This window comes from Ornithorhynchus anatinus, chromosome 1 (genome assembly GCF_004115215.2).
Source record: "Ornithorhynchus anatinus isolate Pmale09 chromosome 1, mOrnAna1.pri.v4, whole genome shotgun sequence".
Lineage (NCBI taxonomy): Eukaryota > Metazoa > Chordata > Mammalia > Monotremata > Ornithorhynchidae > Ornithorhynchus > Ornithorhynchus anatinus.
Genome location: NC_041728.1, coordinates 182,851,632 through 182,871,974, shown reverse-complemented (window position 1 = coordinate 182,871,974; position 20,343 = coordinate 182,851,632). Strand labels below are relative to the sequence as shown.

General features: G+C 54.5%; 1 protein-coding gene across 1 annotated transcript in view; it reads right to left on the bottom strand.

Moving 5' to 3' along the window:
• The window catches only part of LOC114811218 (collagen alpha-1(I) chain), a 194,577-nt gene that overhangs the window by 71,223 nt on the left and 103,011 nt on the right, over nt 1–20,343 (bottom strand). The window contains exons 5-6 of the mRNA XM_029063231.2: nt 19,241–19,279; nt 16,551–16,670 (exon numbers count right to left, since the gene is read on the bottom strand). Of these exons, the coding sequence (XP_028919064.2) occupies nt 16,551–16,670; nt 19,241–19,279 (159 nt within the window). The remainder of the gene's footprint in view (nt 1–16,550; nt 16,671–19,240; nt 19,280–20,343) is intronic.

The following is a 20,343-nucleotide window of genomic DNA, read 5'->3' as shown; positions in this document are numbered from 1 at the left end:
AAGACTGTGAGCCTCACGTGGGACGACCCGATTCCCCTGTATCTCCCCCAGCGCTTAGAACAGTGCTTTGCACCTAGTAAGCGCTTAACATATACCAACATTATTATTATTATTATTATTATTAAATGGGGGAGACAGACAACAAAACAAATAGTCAGGGTTCAACCCTAACCCTTGCTTGAAGCAGCGGGGTCTAGTGGCTAGAACCTGGGCCTGGGAACGAGAGAGACCAGGGTTCTAGTCCTGCACTTTGTGACCTTGGCTAAGTCACTTCACTTCTCTGGGTTTCGGGGGCCTCATCGGGAAAATGGGGATGAAGACCTTGAGCCCCATGTGGGACTGGGACTGTGTCCAACCCGATAACCTTTTATGATCGTAATGGTATTTGTTAAGCGCTTACTATGTGGCAAGCAACGTGCTAAGCGCTGAATCTATCCCAGCGCTTAGAACGGTGCTGGGCCTGGGAGCCAGAAGGACATGGGTTCTAATCCCGGCTCCTCCACAGTAGCGAGGCTCGGCAGGTAGAGGCCGGGCCCGGCAGTCAGAGGTCGTGGGTTCTAGTTGCGGCTCCGCCGCTTGTCAGCCGTGTGATCTTGGGCAAGCCGCTTCTCTTCTCTGGGCCTCAGTTCCCTCGTCTGTAAAATGGGGACGAAGACTGTGAGCCCCATGGGGGACGACCTGATTGTCTTGTATCTATCCCAGCGCTCAGACCAGTGCTTGGCACATAGTAAGCGCTTAACAAATACCATGATAATTAATTACTGGGAGATCTTGGGCAAGTCACTTCACTTCTCTGGGCCTCAGTTCCCTCATCTGTAAAATGGGGATGAAGACTATGAGCCCCACGGGGGACAGGGACGGTGTCCAACCCGATTTGCTTGTATCCACCCCAGCGCTTAGTACAGTGCCTGGCACATAGACGGCGCTTAACAAATACCACGGTTGTTATGATGATTTGTATTACATATATATGAAATCATAAATATTATTATTTCTTATGTTGTTCTTTAATGATATTTGTCATTAATGATAATAACGAAATACCACCGAAGAAAACAACAATTTTCCAGCTGGATTTCGAGATTTCAGATTCCCAGAAAAGACACCCGTCTCTGGAAAAAATGACATCCGTCTTCTCTCTCTGGTTTCCACCACCTCAGTGACACTGTGGGCAGCGGCGGTTTTCCTGCAGAGTCTGATGTGTGCAATTAGTGGCCTCTATCGAGCGCTTACCGTGTGCGGGACACTGTGCTGAGCGCTTAGGGGGAGGACGCTAGGGTTAGTAGACAGGATCCCTGCCCTCAAGGGGCTGCCAGTCTGCTGTGTGCAGAGCAGCGTACTGAGCGCTTGGGAGAGTCCAAGAGGGTTAGTAGACGCGATCCCTGCCCTCGAGGAGCTGACAAGGCTATTGGATGACTCCAATTCCTATCCTCGTGGCTCAGTGGAAAGAGCCCGGGCTTGGGAGTCAGAGGTCATGGGTTCGAATCCCGGCTCAGCCGCTTGTCCGCTGTGTGACTTTGCGCAAGTCACTTCACTTCTCTGGGTCTCAGTGACCTCATCTGGAAAATGGGGATGAAGACTGGGAGCCCCTCGTGGGACAACCTGATCACCTTGTACCGCCCCCCCCCCCCCCACCCAGGGCTCAGAACAGTGCTTGGCACATAGTAAGCACTTAACAAATGCTATTTGGGGGAAGCAGCGTGGCTCAGTGGAAAGAGCCCGGGCTTGGGAGTCAGAGGTCATGGCTTCGAATCCCAGCTCTACCACTTGTCAGCAGGGTGACTGTGGGCGAGTCACTTCACTTCTCTGGGCCTCAGTGACCTCATCTGGAAAATGGGGATGAAAACCGTGAGCCTCACGGGGGGACAACCTGATGACCCCGTATCTCCCCCGGCGCTTAGAAGGGTGCTCTGCACATAGTAAGCACTTACCAGATACCAACATGATTATCATTATCCTCGAACCCTGCCCTTGACCACCTGCGAACTGGCTTCCGTCCCCTTCATTCCACCGAAACCACCCCCTTAAAGGTCGCCGACGATCTCCTTCTCGCCAAATCCGCCGGCCTCTACCCCATCCTCATCCTCCTCCACCTCTCCTCCGCCTCGGACCCTGCGGGCCACCCCCCGCTCCCGGAAACCTCATCCAGCCTCGGCTTCGCGGACTCCGTCCTCTCCCGGTTCTCCTCCCGGCTCTCGGGCCGCTCGTTCTCCGTCTCCTCGGGGGGCTCCTCCTCGGCCTCCCGCCCCCTCACTGTGGGGGTCCCTCGAGGCTCACTTCTGGGTCCCCTTCTATCCTCCATCCCCACCCCCTCCCTCGGAGGACTCATTTCCTCCCCCGGCTTCAACTCCCACCTCTATGGGGGTGATTCCCAAACCTCCCTCTCCGGCCCCGATCTCTCTCTCTCCCTCTCCGCAGCCTCACACCTCCTCCTGCCTTCAAGACATCTCTAGTCTGCTGTCCTGCCGTCACCTCAAATTTAACATTTCCCGAACAGAGCTCCTTATCTTCCTACCCAAAGTCTGCCCTCCGCCTGACTTTCCCATCACCGTAGACGGCACCACCGTCCTCTCCGTCTCGAAAGCCCGTAACCTTGGCGTTATCGTTGACTCGTCTCTCTCATTCAATCTGCCAAGAGATTCTGTCATTTCAACTTCACGACAACTCTAGAATCCACCCTTTCCTCTCCGTCAGTGCTGCTCATCGCACTATAAGCCCGTTGAGGGGCAGGGACTGTCTCTCTTTGTGGCTGAGTTGAATTTTCCAAGCACTTAATAAGCAGTAAGCGCTCAATAAATAATAAGGTTGGTATTTGTTAAGCGCTTACTATGTGCAGAGCACCGTTCTAAGCGCTGGGGGAGATACAGGGAATTCAGGTTGTCCCACGTTCATTCAATAGTATTTACTGAGCATTTACTATGTGCAGAGCACTGGACTAAGCGCTGGGAATGTACAGAGCGGTAATAGATAGAGACAGTCCCTGCCCTCTGACGGGCGCACGGTCTAATCGGGGGAGACGGACGGACGAGAACGATGGCAATAAATAGAATCAAGGGGATGAAGGCTTGATCCTTCATGAGGTTCACAGTCTTAATCTCCATTTTCCAGATGAGGGAACTGAGGCCCAGAGAAGCGAAGTGACTCGCCCACAGTCACCCAGCTGCCAGGTGGCAGAGCCGGGAGTCGAACCCGTGACCTCTGACTCCCAAGCCCGGGCTCTTTCCACCGAGCCACGCCCCGCGCCGAGTGCCGGAGTGGATGCCAACGGATCGGGTTGGAGCCGGTCCCTGAACTGGGCTCGCAGCTTAATCCCCATTTTACAGATGAGATACGGGGAAGTGACAAGACTCGCCCCCGATCACCCAGCGGACGAGCGGCAGAGGCGGGATTAGAATCCAGGTCCTCGGACTCCCAGGCCCGGGCTCTATCCCCTAGGCCCCGCTGCCGCTTCCCCTCGCTCCCGGGGAGGGCACGGAGAGGATGTCTTGGCTTTGTCATTCATCTTCTACCTTACAGGGCGGTTTGGTCTCCGGGAGGCCGAGAGCAGTCACCTGCATCGGGTTGGATGAAAATCTCTCCCTCCTCGCAATCGACGACAACAGAAATGGGCTTCTTTTTTTTCCTTTCCCCTAGTTGAGCTGAAGTACGCGGCGATCATTGTTATGAATTGCTCCGGCGTGGAACTTAATGGCATCTTAGCCCCTGCGGTAGGCCGAAGGGAAAACTATTTCAAACCTTCAGAAGGCTATTAAAACATGGGCAGATGTCTGGAAAATGAATACTATTATCTAACCGAAACCTTCTGCCTGCAGGAGGAAAACAGGAGAGACTCGAGAAAGACAGTATCGATCGCTCCGCGACAGGAAAGCGGAGGGGGTGATCTTCCAGGAAGCTCAGGAGCCTCCGAGCCCGAGTTTTTATTTTTTGGTGTCTCTTTTTGATGGTATTTGGTAAGCGTTTACTACGTGCCAGCCACCGTACTGAGCGCGCGGGTAGATAGAAGCTAATCGGGTCGGACAGGGTCCCTGTCCCGCGCGGGGCTCACGGTTTTACAGGTGAGGCAACTGAGGCCTAGAGTTTGTTTAATGAGATGTACATCACCCTGATTCTATTTAGTTGCCATCGGTTTTTACGAGCTGTTCTTCCCCTCGACTCTATTTATCGCCGTCGTTCTCGTCCGCCCGTCTCCCCCGATTAGACCGTGAGCCCGTCAGAGGGCAGGGACCGTCTCTATCTGTCGCCGATTTGTCCGTTCCAAGCGCTTAGTCCAGTGCTCTGCATATGGTAAGCGCTCAATAAATACTATTGAATGAATAGCGGAAGGGAAATGACCGGCCCAGGGTCGCACAGCCGACCCGTGGTGGAGCCGGGATTAGAACCCAGGTCCATCTGACTCCCGGGCCCGTTAGGCCACGCTACTTCTCTCGCGCCGCTGTTTGGAGACCCCCGAGGCGGCGGAAAGAGCCCGGCCCGGGAGTCGGAGGCCCCGGGTTCTAATCCCGGCTCCGCCTGCTGCTGTGTGACCTTGGCCGAGTCACCTCACCTCTCCGGGCCTCAGTGTCCTTGTCGGGACCGGTCCCCTCTCTCCCTTAAACCCCAAGCCCCGTGCGGGACGGCGACTCCGTCCCACCGGACGGTCTCTCGTCAAACCCAGTACTTAGCACAGGGCTTGGCACGTAGGAAGCGCTTAATCCACACCGTTCCCGCTGCATCATTTATGACAGGTTTTAAGTTCATTCTCCCACCGTCCCTTCTTATCAGGAAAGGAAGAGCCACGAGAGGGAAGGCTTTAATGCGCTCTTGGGTTACGCGAAGGAGAGCGCGGGCTGATTTTATCTCCGAATACAGGATTTCACAGCCTCAGCAGAGTCGAGGGAAATGCCGTCAATAGGTGTCAGAACTCCTGGCAGCCGACTTGATTTTTACCGATATCGGACCGTCTTTAGCAAGGAGAGGTCATGACCGGGGGAAGGAGGGAGCGTAGGAGGAAAACGAGAAGCATCGTGACCCGGTGGATGGAACCCTCGGAGTCGGTAGGAACTGATAATAGTAATAATTGTGTTGGTATCTGTTAGCACTTACTAGGAGCCGGGCACTAATGATCATCATAACGACGGTATCTGTTAAGCGCTCACTACGTGCCGAGCGCCGTTCTAGGAGCTGGGGTAGATAGAAGGGAGTCAGGTTGTCTCCCGTGGGGCTCCCAGTCTTCATCCCCATTTTCCAGACGAGGGAACCGAGGCAGAGGGAAGCGAGGTGACTCGCCCAAGGTCACACAGCTGACAAGTGGCGGAGCTAAGATTAGAACCCACGACCTCTGACTCTCAAGCCTGGGATCTTTCCACTAAGCCGTGCCGATTCTCCACTTCATTTTACCAAGCGCTGGGGTGGATGAGAAGTAGCGGGGCCCGGTGGGTAGAACCCGGGCCTGGGAGTCAGAAGGACCTGCTTTCTCATCCCGGCTCTGAAACCTGTCTGCTCGGGGACCTTTCATTCATTCAGTAGTATTTATCGAGCGCTTACTATGTGCAGAGCACTGGACTGAGCGCTTGGAATGGACAATTCCAGTTAGAGAAAATCCCCGCCCATCGACGGGCTCACGGTCCCGTCGGGGGAGACGGACGGACAGAAACAAGACAACTTAATCGCGATGAATAGAATCAAGGGGATGGACACCTCATTGATAAGATAAATAGGGGAATAAAAATATATGTAAATGAGCAGAGTGCTGAGGGGGAGGGAGGGGGGAGGAGCAGAGGGAAAGGGGGAAGCTCGGTGTGGGAAGGCCTCTCGGAGGAGGTGACCTCTCGGTAGGGTTTTGAAGAGGGGAAGAGAGTGAGTTTGGAGGGGGTGAGGAGGGAGGGCGTTCCGGGATGGCGGGAGGACGTGTGGGTAAGTCATTTCATTTCTTTGGGCCTCAGTTCCCTCATCTGTAAAATTGGGATCGAGACCGTGAGCCCCACGGGGAGCAGGGGCCGTGTCCAACCTGATTATCTCGTATCCGACCCGGAGCTTAGTACGGTGCTTGACACATAGTAAGCACGCATAATAATACCATTATTATTTCGTTACTGTGAACAAATTGGATGGGACACAGTCCCTGTCACGCATGGGGCTCACAGTCCTGATCTCCATTTTGCAGGTGAGGTAACTGAGTCCCAGAGAAGTGAAGTGCCTTGCCCAAGGTCACACAGCAGGCAGGTGAAGCAGCTTGGCTTAGTGCCAAGAGCCCGGGCCCGGGAGTCAGAGGACGTGGGTACTAATTCCGACTGCGCCGCTGTGCTGGGTGACTTCGGGCGAGTCACTTCACTTTTCTGGGCCTCGGTTCCCTCATCTGTAAAATGGGGATTAACACATGGGACAACCCGATGACCTCGTATCTACCCCAGCACTTAGAACAGTGTTTGCCACGTAGTAAGCACTTAACAAATGCCATGATTTTTATTATTATTAAATGATGGAGCTGGGATTAGAACCCATAACCGTTTCACTCCCAGCCCAGGCTCTATCCACTATACCATGCTACTCTCTTATCTCTCCGGCCGCTCATTCTCCGTCTCCTCGGCGGGCTTACTATGTGCAGAGCACTCTTCTAAGCGCTGGGGTAGACACAGGGGAATCAGCTTGTCCCACGTGGGGCTCCCGGTCTTCATCCCCATTTTACAGATGAGGGAACTGAGGCCCAGAGAAGTGAAGTGACTCGCCCAAAGTCTTCCCTCCCCAACCCCGTCCTCTCCCCGACTTCCCCGTCCCCGTGGCCGGCCCCGCCGTCCTTCCCGCCTCCCGGGCCCGCGACCTCGGTGTCGTCCTCGACTGCGCTCTCTCATTCGCCCCAAACATCCGATCCGACACCGAAACCTGCCCCTCTCACCTTCGAAACATCGGCAAGATCCGCCCTTTCCTCTCCATCCAAACCGCTCTCTTGTTAAAACCATCACTCCTCCTCTCCCGACTGGATTCCTAAATTAGCCTCCTTTCTGACCTCTCGACCTCCTGCCTCTCCCCACTCCAGTCTATTCTTCATTCCGCTGCCCCGATCATCTTTCTACAGAAAGGCTCAGGGCCTGTCACTCCCCTCCTCAAAAACCTCCAGGGGTGGCCTGTCAACCTCCACATCAAACAAAAACTCCTCACCCTTGGCTTCCAAGCCCCCCATCCCCTCACCCCCCCCCTCCCTCCCCTCCCTTCCGTCCTCCTCCGGCCCGGGCCGCACACTCGGCTCCTCCGCCGCCGCTCGCCTCCTCCCCGGGCCTCCGGCTCGCCCGGCCCTCCGGAGACCCCCGGCCTACGTCCCGCCTGTGTCCCGGACGCCCTCCCTCCTCACCGCCGCCAAACTCACTCTCTTCCCCCCTTCCGAGCCCTCCTGAGAGTTCCCCTCCTCCGGGAGGCCTTCCCACGCCGAGCCCCCCTTTTCCTCCGCCCCTCTTCCTCTCCCCATCGCCCCGACTCCCTCCCTCTGATCTACCCCCTTCCCGCCCCCCGCCGCTTGTCTATAGACGTACAGATCTATAATTCTATTTATTTCTCTTAATGCCTGTTTACTTGTTTTGATGCATCTATATCTCTAATTCTATTTATTTCTATTGACGCTATTGATGCCGGTCTACTTGTTTTGATGTCTGTCTCCCCCCTTCTAGACTGCGAGCCCCGGGTGGATTGTCTCTCTTTGTTGCTAAATTGGACTTTCCCAGTGCTTAGTCCAGTGCTCTGCACCCAGTAAACACTCAGTAAATACGATGAAATGAATGAATAAACAATACCCCCCCCCCAAAAAAATATCGGTAGGGGAGATGTAGAGTCCACCCAGAATCGTGACACCGGATGATTCCTCCAAGCGTCTCGGAGCCGCCGTTGGGGAAGCAGCGTGGCTCTGTGGAAAGAGCACGGGCTTGAGAGTCAGAGGTCATGGGTTTGAATCCCGACTCTGCCACTTGTCAGCTGTGTGACTGTGGGCGAGTCACTTCACTTCTCTGGGCCTCAGTGACCTCATCTGGAAAATGGGGATGAAGACTGTGAGCCTCCCTTGGGACAACCCGATTACCCTGTAAATCTACCCCAGCGCTTAGAACAGTGCTCCGCACACAGTAAGCGCTTAACAAATACCGACATTATTATCATTAAAGGGATCGGGCCCACTTACTCTACAATCCTCTCTCGAGCGCTCGTTCCGGTGCTCGGCACACAGTCCGACGATAAGGGCCTTGAGGTCGAGGAACTGCATCTCCAACTCCCCCGTATTCTCCCAAGCGTTCAGCCCAGTGCTCCGCACGCTGTGGATCGGAAGCTCTTCGAGGGCAGGACGCGTGTCTACTAACTCAATTGAATACTCCCGAGCAGTCAGCACAGTGCTCTGCGCACAGTAGAGTGGAAGGTCCTGGAAGAGAGTTCGACCCACTCCACGGCAGACAGAATCTCCTCGCCCTTACCTTTAAAGCAATCGTCTGTTCTATCGTCCTCTCCCAAGAGCTTAGCACAGAGCTCCGCGCGCAGGAAGCGCTCAAAATAACAATAATCATATTTGTTAAGCGCTTACTATGTGCCAGGCACTGTTCTAAGCGCTGGGGAGGATGCGAGGGAATCTAGTTGTCCCAACTGGGGCTCACGCTCTTAATCCCCATTTTATAGATAATAAATACGACCGACAGAATGAACGGCAAGACAAGCGGCGCGGCTCAGCGGCAGGGGCCCGGGCTTGGGAGTCAGAGGTCGTGGGTTCTAATCCCGCCTCCGCCCCCCCGTCAGCTGTGTGACTTTGGACGAGTCACTTCGCTTCTCTGGGCCTCGGTTCCCTCACCTGTCAAATGGGGATGAAGACCGGGAGCCCCACGTGGGACGACCCGATGACCTTGTATCCCCCCCAGCGCTCAGAACAGTGCTCGGCACAGAGCAAGCGCTTAACAGATACCATCGTCATTATCAAATACCCTCGGTCGACGGATGGATCGAAGGTTCTCGATGGATCGATGGACTGGGGACTCTCCCAAGTGCTCCAGAACAGAGCGCTCTTTAAACTAAGCCGCGCCGACTCTCGATCGATACGGCGGCCCGATGGATCGATCGGCGTACGGTCCCTCTATCTGCGGCCGGGCCTCCGGACCCCTTTAGAATTTCAATAAATTCACAGGGTCGTAAAAAGAAAACCGACCCGCCCGCTCCGTCTTGAAATCGTTTAATTTTATGCAATCTTTTGGTATTTCATTTGGGAGTTATGGAGTGTGAAATAGGCACCATGATGAGAAAACAATTAACCGGCGCACCTGTTGTTCCTGCCGATCGAGGAGGAAAAGATTCACTCATTCGCTCATTCGATCGTATTTACTGAGCGCTTACTGATAATGATGATAATGTTGGCATTTGTTAAGCGCTTACTAGGCGCGGAGCGCCGTTCTAAGCGCCGGGGGAGATCCAGGGTCATCGGGTCGTCCCACGGGAGGCTCCCGGTCTTCATCCCCATTTTACAGATGAGAGAACTGAGGCCCGGAGAAGTGAAGTGACTTGCCCACGGTCACCCAGCTGACAAGTATGTGCCGAGCGCCGTACTAAGCGCTCGGCAAGTGTAATTCGGCACCCGAGAGGGACAATCCCTGCCCAACAACGGAAGACTTGTGCTTTCGTGGGTCCGACCTGGCCCGGTCTCTGTCTGTTGAGCAAGAGAGTTGCGTCGTGCTCTCCCAAGCGCTCAGCACAGTGCTCTGCCCACAGTAAGTGCTCAATAAGTATGGCTGACGGGCCGACTGACAGCCTGTAGGCTCCTCGAGGGTAGGGATCGTGTCTAGACTGGGAGGTCGTCGTGGGCAGGGATTGTCTCTCTTTGGTGCCGAAATGTACATTCCAAGCGCTTAGTACAATGATCTGCCCACAGTAAGCGCTCGATAAATACGGAGAAGCAGCGCGGCTCAGTGGAAAGAGCCCGGGCTTGGGAGTCAGAGGTCGTGGGTCCGAATCCCGCCTCTACCATTTGTCCGCTGTGTGACTTCGGGCGAGTCACTTCGCTTCTCTGTGCCTCAATTACCTCATCCGTAAAATGGGGATGTAGACCGCGAATCCCAGGTGGTACAACCTGATTACCTTGCGTCTCCCCCAGCGCTTAGTACAGTGCTCTGCACATGGTAAGGGCTCAATAAAACACGCCTGAATAAAATACGACTGAATGAATGCACGCAGGAGACTGGCAGCGTCTTGAGGGCAGAGACTGTGCTGATTCATTCTACCGGGCTCTCCCAAGTGCTCAGGACAGTGCTCTGCACGCAGAAGCAGCGTGGCCTAGTGGCAAGAGCCCGGGCTTGGGAGTCAGAGGGCCTGGGTTCTAATCCCGCCTCTGCCCCGTGCCAGCTGTGTGACTTTGGGCGAGCCACTTCAGTTCTCTGGGCCTCAGTTCCCTCACCTGTAAAATGGGGATGAAGACCGGGAGCCCCACGTGGGACCACCCGATGACCCTGTATCTCCCCCAGCGCTTAGAACAGTGCTCTGCACATAGGAAGCGCTTAACAAATACCAACATTATTATTACTATTATTATTCTATTAACTCTATTATCCTCTCGCCAGCGCTCATTCCATTCATTCATTCCATTCATTCAATCGTATTTACTGAGCGCTTACTGTGCGCAGAGCACTGTACCGAGCGTTTGGAAAGTACGATTCCGCAAGAAAGAGAGACAGCAGTGGGCAGGAAGACCCGGGGAACTAGGGATCGTACCTACTAACTATTGTCCTCTCCCCAGCGCTCTGCACAGTGCTTTTCATTCTGGACTGGCAGCTTCATGAGGGCAGGGATTGTGTCCATTAAATCTATTCTTTCCTCCCAAGCTTTCAGTCCAGTGCCCACATAATAATAATAATAATGTTGGCATTTGTTAAGCGCTTACTGTGTGCAGAGCACCGTTCTAAGCGCTGGGGGAGATACGGGGTCATCGGGTCGTCCCGCGTGAGGCTCACAGTTAATCCCCATTTTACAGATGAGGGAACGGAGGCCCAGAGAAGTGAAGCGACTCGCCCACAGTCACACAGCCGACGAGTGGCAGAGCCGGGAATCGAACCCGTGACCTCTGACTCCGAAGCCCAGGCTCTTTCCACTGAGCCACGCTATAAGCCCCATCCTCCCCCCGGCCCGGAATGTCCTCCCCTTTCGTTCAATCATATTTATCGAGCGCTCACTGGGTGCAGAGCACTGTACTAAGCGTTTGGGGGAGGACAATAGAACAACAGACTCTTTCCCGCCCACAACGAGCTCACAGTCTCACATCCATCACATCGAGTCTTCGATGAGGCTTCGAAAGAGGGGGAGAGGCCCTGTCTGTGAGATTTCATTCGTTCAATCGTACTTATCGAGCGCTTACCGTGTGCAGAGCTCTGTACTAAGCGCTTGGGAAGTAGAATTCAGCAATAAAGAGATTCGATCCCTGCCCCTAAAGGGCTCACAGTCTAGAAGGGGGGGCGGAATTTGAGGACACAAGTGTTGAAGGCCAGAAGGAGGCAGGAATTTCGGTGGGAGAGGATGAGTGATGGTATTAAGAAGGTAACACTTAACAAATAGCCCAATTAATAATAATAATAATAATAATAATAATGTTGGTATTCGTTAAGCGCTTACTATGTGCCGAGCACTGTTCTAAGCGCTGGGGGAGATACAGGGTCATCGGGTTGGCCCCCCGTGGGGCTCCCGGTCTTCATCCCCATTTTACAGAGGAGGGAACTGAGGCCCAGAGAAGTGAAGTGACTCGCCCACGGTCACCCAGCTGACGAGCGGCAGAGCAGGGATTTTTAAACCCATGACCTCTGACTCCCAAGCCCGGGGTTCTTTCCGCTGGGCCACGCTGAGTCGATTGATCCGTGTATCTGTATTTCTGATTCTCTGCGCCTCGGTTCCCTCGTCTGTGAAAGGGAGACCGTGAACGCCCCGTGGGTCTGTGCTAACCCCAATTTCTGTGTTGGCACCCCGGTGCCTAGTACAGTGTCCGGCCCATAGTTAGCGCTTAGATCCCGCAATTATTATCATTCTTCTTCTTCTCCGGGCCTCGGTTCCCTCACCCGTCAAAGAGGGATTGAAGAGTGCAAGCCCCCGGGGGACAGGGATCGGGTCCAACCCGACTTCTGGGGATCCGCCTCAGTGTTTAGTGGTGTGGCTGGCACCCAGTCAGCGCCTAACCCCAGTTACGACGATGATTATCGCTTCGGGCGGCTGGGTTAACCAGAGGGCTCCCCGGAGGAGGCGTGTCTCTATCTGTTACCGATTTGTCCATTCCAAGCGCTTAGCACAGTGCTCTGCACCTAGTAAACGCTCGATAAATACTATTGAATGAATGAACGAAAGGGGAATTCCGTCTGGCCTTTCTGTCGCCGGGGATTTCCACTTCCCCGCAGGGCCACAGGGAAGCCGCTATGCTCTTTGCCGCTTGGCAGCTGGGTGACCCTGGGCAAGTCACTTCACTTCTCTGGGCCTCAGTTCCCTCATCTGGAAAATGGGGGTGAAGACTGGGAGCCGCACGAGGGACAGGGACTGGATCCAACTTGATTTGCTTGTATCCACCCCAGCACCTGGAACAGCGCTTAAAAGAGGTCGTGGGTTCTATAACGATAATAATTGTGATATTTATTAATTGGCTTACTACGTGCCCAGCACTGTTCTAAGCACCGGGGGCGATACAAGGTAAGCAGGTTGTCCCACGAGGGGCTCACAGTCTTCATCCCCATTTTACAGATGGGGTAACTGAGGCACAGAGAAGTGAAGTGACTTGCCCAAGATCACACAGTTGACAAGTGGCGGAGCCGGGACTAGAACCCAAGGCTTCCGACTCCCTCCGACTCCCAAACCCGTGCTCTTTCCACTGAGCCACGCTGCCTAAGCGCTTAGTAATGATAATAATAATGGTGGTATTTGTTAAGCGCTTACTATGTGCAAAGCACTGTTCTAAGCACCTGGGGGTTAACAAGGTGATCGAGTTGTCCCACGTGGGGCTCACGGTTTTAATCCCCATTCTCCAGATGAGGTCACTGAGGCACCGAGAAGTGAAGTGACTCGCCCAAAGTCACCCAGCTGGCAAGCGGCGGAGCCGGGATTAGAACCCGTGACCTCTGACTCCCAAGCCTGAGCTCTTGCCACTGAGCCACGCCGCTTCTCCAACGAACAGAGCGAGAAAGTCCGTCTTTACTGAATCCCCACCACAGTCTGGGGTCGAAGGCTTCGATGATCAATTTAGGCCCGATAATTGATCAATAATCAATCATAACAATAATAATGTTGGTATCTGTTAAGTGTCTACTACGTGCAGAGCACCGTTCTAAGCGCTCGGGTAGATACAGGGTCATCAGGTCGTCCCACATGAGGCTCCCGGTCTTCATCCCCATTTTCCAGATGAGGGAACGGAGGCCCAGAGAAGTGAAGTGACTCGCCCACGGTCACCCAGCTGACGAGTGGCAGAGCCGGGATTCGAATCCATGACCTCTGACTCCCAAGCCCGGCCTCTTTCCACCGAGCCACGCGGCTTCTCTAATTCTCAGAGACGCCCCCCAAAATCAGCAAGGTGGGGCGGCGGGGGGCAGCCTCCTTCCCCCTCCACATCCGTGGTCTTCCCCTGGAGAATCGGGATCTTATTTCATTTTCCGATGGCCCGGAGCCATCGATCGACGGGAGGAGGAAAGGTGAACCTTTTGTCATGTCCGGGAGGTTCGGAGGAATAAGACGTCTTAATTCCGAAGGCCGCGCGCGTCCCATTCCCTTCTCACCCCCGCTCCGGGACCACGCGGAGATGGGCCCACGGTAGGAGCTCAACGCGCTCAGCGCAGCGCTCTGCACACAGTAGGCGCTCAGGGAACGCGACCCAATGGGTGATTCCGCTGATTCATCGGCTGAACGATCGTTCGCCGATTTCAGGCCCGTCCGATGTCCAGTCTAACTGATTAATCGGTCACTTCGTAGGGAGGGAAGACGTTGGCCAACTCCGCTTTTGTGTTTATTTTTAGGCGCTTAGTATAGGCCTGGTACTGTAGTAGGGGCTGGCGTAGGTGCTTTTTATTTTGAGCGCTTAGTATATGTCAGGCCCTGTACTAAGCGCTGGGGTAGATACCAGTTCATCAGGTTGGACACAGTCCCCGTCCCACGCGGGGCTCCCGGTCTTAATCCCCATTTGACGGATGAGGGAACTGAGGCCCAGAGAATAATAATAATGATGATGTTTGTTAAGCGCTTACTATGTGCCGGGCACTGTACTAAGCGCTGGGGTGGATAGCAGCAAATCTAGGTACACACGGACCCTGTCGCACGCGGGGCTCACCGTCTCGATCCCCACTTTCCGGATGAGGAAACTGAAGCACAGAGAATAATAAAGGTATTTGTTAGGCGCTTACTACGTGCCAAGCACTGTCCTGAGCGCTGGGGTAGATACGAGGTCATCGGGTTGTCCCATATGGGGCTCCTGGTCTTCATCCCCGTTTTACAGATGAGGGAATCGAGGAGCAGAGAAGCGAAGTGGCTTGCCCAAGGGCCACACAGCAGACAAGCGGTGGAGTTGAGATCTCAGAAAGCCGGGGATGAAGTTGGAAGAAACAGGGGAAACTGAGTCACGGGTGGGATGATCACATCATCCGCTCTGGGCGTTCCAAGGATTGAGCACAGGTGGGTGTTCCGGATAGATCAGAACTCCGATGAAAATCGGCTTCCTCCGACTCCCCCCTCCACAAAACGGAAATAATGATAATCATGATGGTATTTGTTAAGCGCTTACTATGTGCAGAGCACTGTTCTAAGCGCTGGGAGAGATACAGGGTCATCAGGCTGTCCCACGTGAGGCTCACGGTTAATCCCCATTTTACAGATGAGGGAACCGAGGCACAGAGAAGTGAGGTGACTTGCCCACTGTCACACAGCGGCCGAGTGGCAGAGCCGGGATTCGAACCCATGACCTCGGACTCCCAAGCCCGGGCTCTCTCCACTGAGCCACGGTAATCCCCATTTTTTAGAAGAGGCACCCGAGGCCCACGGAACTGAAGTGACTTGCCCAAGATCGCACAGCAGACAGATTGTCCAGCCGGGACGAGAACTCTTGACCTCCAGAAAGCGCTTAACCAAAAAGAAAGTTATTTTTATATGAATTTATAAATCTCGCAGACACCGCTCTCATCTGTGAACAGCCTCGCCCACAGAATCCTTCCCGTTTCATTCATTCATTCAATTCAATCGTATTTATTGAGCGCTTCCTCTGTGCAGAGCACCGGACCGAGCGCTTGGAATGGACAGTTGGGCGACAGACGGAGAGCGTCCCCGCCCAGTGACGGGCTCGCGGTCGAATCGGGGGAGACGGACGGACAAAAACGAGACGACCTCGGGGCGTCTCGGGGCGGAGGGCGAGGTGGCCGGCGAGGGAGCCGGCCCTAGGGATAAGAGGAATCCCCTCCCTCCTCAAATGATGATGAGGATGGTATTTGATAAGCGCTTAGCATGTGGCAAGCACTGTTCTAAGCGCCGGGGGAGATACAAGGTTGTCCCACTTGGGGTTCCCAGTCTCCGTCCCCATTTTACACGGAGGCCCAGACGAGCGAAGCGGCCTGTCCCAGGTCACCTGGCAGACGCGGGCCGGGGCCGGGATTAGAACCCACGACCTCTGACGTCCCAGCCCGGCCTCTTTCCACTGAGCCACGCTGACTCTCCCCCTCTTCAAAGCCTTACCGAGGTCCTCCCGGAGGCCTTCCCCGACCGCGCCCTCCTCTCCTCTCCTCCCGCTCCCTTCCGCGTCGCCCCGCCTCGCTCCCTCTCTTCCTCCCCCGTCCCGGCCCCGCGCCGCTTCCGTCCACATCCCTCATTTTATTTAGTAATTTCCATTAACGTCTCTCTCCCCCTCTGGACTGTCGGCTCGTCGTGGGCAGGGAAATGCGTCCGTCGGTTGCTCTACCGCGCCGTCCCAAGCTCTTCGGCCTCCGTTAACGCGACCGAATGAAGGAAGGAGATTTCCCTCTCACCTCCCTCGTTCCCCGTCAGGATTAGGCAGGATTAGAGAAGCAGCGTGGCTCGGTGGAAAGAGCCCGGCCTTGGGAGTCGGAGGTCCTGGGTTCGACTCCCGGCTCTGCCCCTTGGCAGCTGGGTGGCTGTGGGCGAGTCGCTTCACGTCTCTGGGCCTCAGTTCCCTCATCTGTCAGATGGGGATTGTGAGCCTCCCGTGGGACAACCCGACGACCCTGGATCTCCCCCAGCGCTTCAGAACAGTGTGGCTCAGTGGAAAGAGCCCGGGCTTTGGAGTCGGAGGTCATGGGTTCGACTCCCGGCTCGGCCACTCGTCGGCTGGGTGACTTTGGGCGAGTCACTTCACTTCTCGGCGCCTCGGTTCCCTCATCTGTAAAATGGGGATGAAGACCGTGAGCCCCACGTGGGACGACCCGATTCCCCTGTGTCTCCCCCGGCGCTTAGAACGGTGCTCGGCACAGAGTGAGCGCTTAACAAACACCAGCATTATTAACAGTGCTCTGCACACAGTAAGCGCTTAACAAATACCCACGTTATTATTAGGCGGTGCCTTCGATACGATTTCATGGGCAAGGTAGACTCCGGCGGGACGGTACCTGCAGGAGGAGATCACAGGCAGGCCTGATTCTCTGCTGCAGAAGCACGCTCAACGCCCGATTCTGTTCTTCCAGATGCGACACCCTGGCTTTCAGCTTGACACATTTCTTCCTCAGATCCTGCGGCCGACAAACAAAGCGGAAAGGAGCGGTGAGGGAGGGCCGCCGCGCCTCGGAGAAGCCCGACGGCGTGGCGAATCAGATTTCGGGCCTATTAAGCCGAACGTTTGTCATCTTCAAAGCCCCCCGAAATCAATCCGATCAAAGCCTCCGCGGGCCCGACGGTAGGTCGGATCGGATTAGCCCCGACAGAGGAGCCTCGGCGAAGAGAGGATCCATCAGCTCAGAGACGCGTTGATACGGGATTGGATTCTCCGGTGTTACCGATTCCGGCAACAACGTGCCAGTTGACTCGGTCTCCCCTTTCTCCCGCTCCTTCGCTCGGTTCGTGAGTGCGATGGCGGGAGAGGGTTCACGCGAATAAGGCCTTTTGAGGGGGGGGTTTCCGGGGGGGGGAAGGGGATCCCGTGAGCACTTGGAGTCCCTGGGTTTCATCTGGGGAAACTCAGTTTGAGAGCACGAGATAATTTAGCCGTCCGCTTTGGTGAGGCGGGCTTGGGAACGGTGTAATTCTAACACGGTGTTGTCGTTCATTCAGTAGTATTTACTGAGCGCTTACTATGTGCAGAGCACTGGACTAAGCGCTTGGAATGGACAGATCGGTGAGAGAGAGAGACGGTCCCTGCCCTCTGACGGTCGTCTGGAAGGCCCTGCCTCCTCATATCTGTCAGACAACGATTCTCCCCCAACCTTTCCCGCCTCCTCCCAGGGGCCTTCCCTGATTAATCCCCCCTTTCCTCTTCTCCCACTCCCTTCTGCCGTCGCCCTGACCTGCTCCCTTTAATCCTCCCCTTTTCCAGCCCCTCGGCCCTTCTGTCCTCATCCGTGATTTTATTTCTTTATGATAATAATAATGTTGGCATTTGTTAAGCGCTTACTCTGTGCAAAACACTGTTCTAAGCCCTGGGGGGGATACCAGGTGATCACGTTGTCCCACGTGGGGGGTCGCAGTTTTTAATCCCCATTTTGTTGTACTTTCCGAGCCCTTGGCACAGTGCTCCGCACAAAGCGAGCGCTCAATAAATGCTATTGAATGAATAATAATAATAACGATGTTGGTATTTGTTAAGCGCTTACTCTGTGCAAAGCACCGTTCTAAGCCCTGGGGGGATACAAGGTGATCAGGTTGTCCCACGTGCGGCTCCCGGTCTTCATCCCATTTTCCAGATGAGGTCACTGAGGCCCAGAGAATAATGACGATGTTGGTATTTGTTAAGCGCTTACTCTGTGCAAAGCACTGTTCTAAGCGCTGGGGGGGATACAAGGTGATCAGGTTGTCCCACGTGGGGCTCCCGGTCTTCATCCGTAAGCCCGCCAAAGGGCAGGGACCGTCTCTATCTGTTACCGATCTGTCCATTCCAAGCGCTTAGTACAGTGCTCTGCACATAGTAAGTACTCAATAAATCCTATTGAATGAATCCCCATTTGACAGATGAGGTCACTGAGGCACAGAGAATAATAATAGTAATAATAATGTTGGTATTTGTTAAGCCCTTACTATGTGCAAAGCATTGTTCTAAGTGCTGGGGGCGATACAAGGTGATCGGGTCGTCCCACGTGAGGTTCACAGTCTTCATCCCCATTTTACAGATGAGGTCACTGAGGCACAGAGAATAATAATAATAATAATAATAATAATGTGGGTATTTGTTAAATACTTACTATGTCCAGAGCACTGTTCTAAGCGGTGGGGTAATAATAATAATAATAATAATAATGTTGGTATCTGTGAAGCGCCTACTATGTGCAGAGCACTGTTCTAAGCGCTGGGGGAGATTCAAATAAAAGCAATGTGGCTCGGTGGAAAAGAGCCCGGGCTTGGGAGTCAGAGGGTGTGAGTTCGAATCCCAGCTCTGCCACGTCAGTGGGCAAGTCACTTCACTTCTCTGGGCCTCAGTGACCTCGTCTGGAAAATGGGGGCGAAGACCGTGAGCCTCACGGGGGACGACCCGATGACCCTGTATCACCCCCAGCGCTTAGAACAGTGCTCTGCACCTAGTAAGCGCTTAACAGATACCAACATTATTATTATTATTATTATTATTCCCTGTGCCTCAGTTACCACATCTGTAAAATGGGGATTACCTGTGAGCCTCACGGGGGACAACCTGATGACCCCGTATCTCCCCCAGCGCTTAGAGCGGTGCTCGGCACATAGTAAACGCTTAATAGATACCAAATACCAACATTAGTATTATTAAATGACTAGAATCATGGATATAGACTCCAAATGTCCCATTTATGATTAATAAAACCCACTCGATAAGTACTAACAATATCAATGTTGGTATTTGTTAAGCGCTTACTATGTGCCGAGCACCGTTCTAAGCGCTGGGGGAGACATGGGGGAATCGGGTTGTCCCACGTGGGGTGGGGGGGGGGGGTCACAGTCTTCATCCCCATTTTCCAGATGAGGTCACTGAGGCCCAGAGAAGTGAAGTGATTCGCCCACGGTCACAGAGCTGACAAGTGGGCGAGCCGGGAGTCGAACCCAAGACCTCTGAATCCAAGACACCGTCACACCGTCGATACACCCTTCCCCCTGGAGGAAGCGAGAAAGCAGGTCCTACCTTTTGGGTCAGCAGGGCTTGGACCACCTGGTTGGCCACCTTGGAGAGAGAAGAGAAAACGGCCACTTGAAATCACGAGAAAAAACCCCGGGCCAAGTCTCACCTCATCCGTCGCCGCCGGCCCTCCGCGCACCACCATCGCTCGGGACGTACGGTTGGATCGGTCGACATCGGGGAGCTTACCGAGCGCGTGTGCATTCAGTAGTACTTATTGAGCGCTTACCGGGTGCGGAGCGCTGGACTAAGCGCTTGGAATGGACAGTTGGGCAACATCTGGGAGACCGTCCCCGCCCACCGACGGGCTCACGGTCTACTGGGTGCAGATCACCGGTGGGAGGATGTAACACGGCAGCGCTGATGGGACCGGTGGCATTTATTTATTGAGCGCTCCCTGTGGGCTGTGTGGACTAAGCGGTCCAGAGAGGACATTACAACACTGTTATTATTCTTGTATCTGTGAAGCGCAATGTGCCACGCGCCGTTCTAAGCGCCGGGGTAGCGAGAGGCAGCCTGGCTCCGTGGAAGGAGCCCGGGCTTAGGAGTCAGAGGTCACGGGTTCTTATCCCGGCTCCGCCACCTGCCAGCTGGGTGACCCTGGGCAAGTCACTTCTCGGTGCCTCAGGGACCTCATCTGGAAAATGGGGATGAAGACCGGGAGCCCCACGTGGGACGACCGGATTACCCGGATTCTACCCCCAGCGCTTAGAACAGCGCTCGGCACGTAGTAAGCGCTTAACAGATACCAACATTATTATTATTATTACAAGGTTATCAGGTCGTCCCACGTGGGGCTCCCCTTTTTCCAGATGGGGTCACTGAGGCCCAGAGAAGTGAAGCGACTGGCCCAAGGTCACACAGCTGATCGGTGGCGGGGGCGGGATTAGAACCCACGACCTCTGACTCCTAAGCCGGGGTTCTTCCCACTGAGCCACGCTGCTTCTCTACCATTTCCTGCCCCCAATGTACTTAAATCAAGGGGATTTACTGAGCGCTTAGCGAGTGCAGAGTCCTGGAAAAGGCATCTGGGCGAGGAGAAAACAACAGAGTTGGTCGACATCCTGTGCCCACTAATCAATCAATTAATCGTGCTGTGATTATCATCG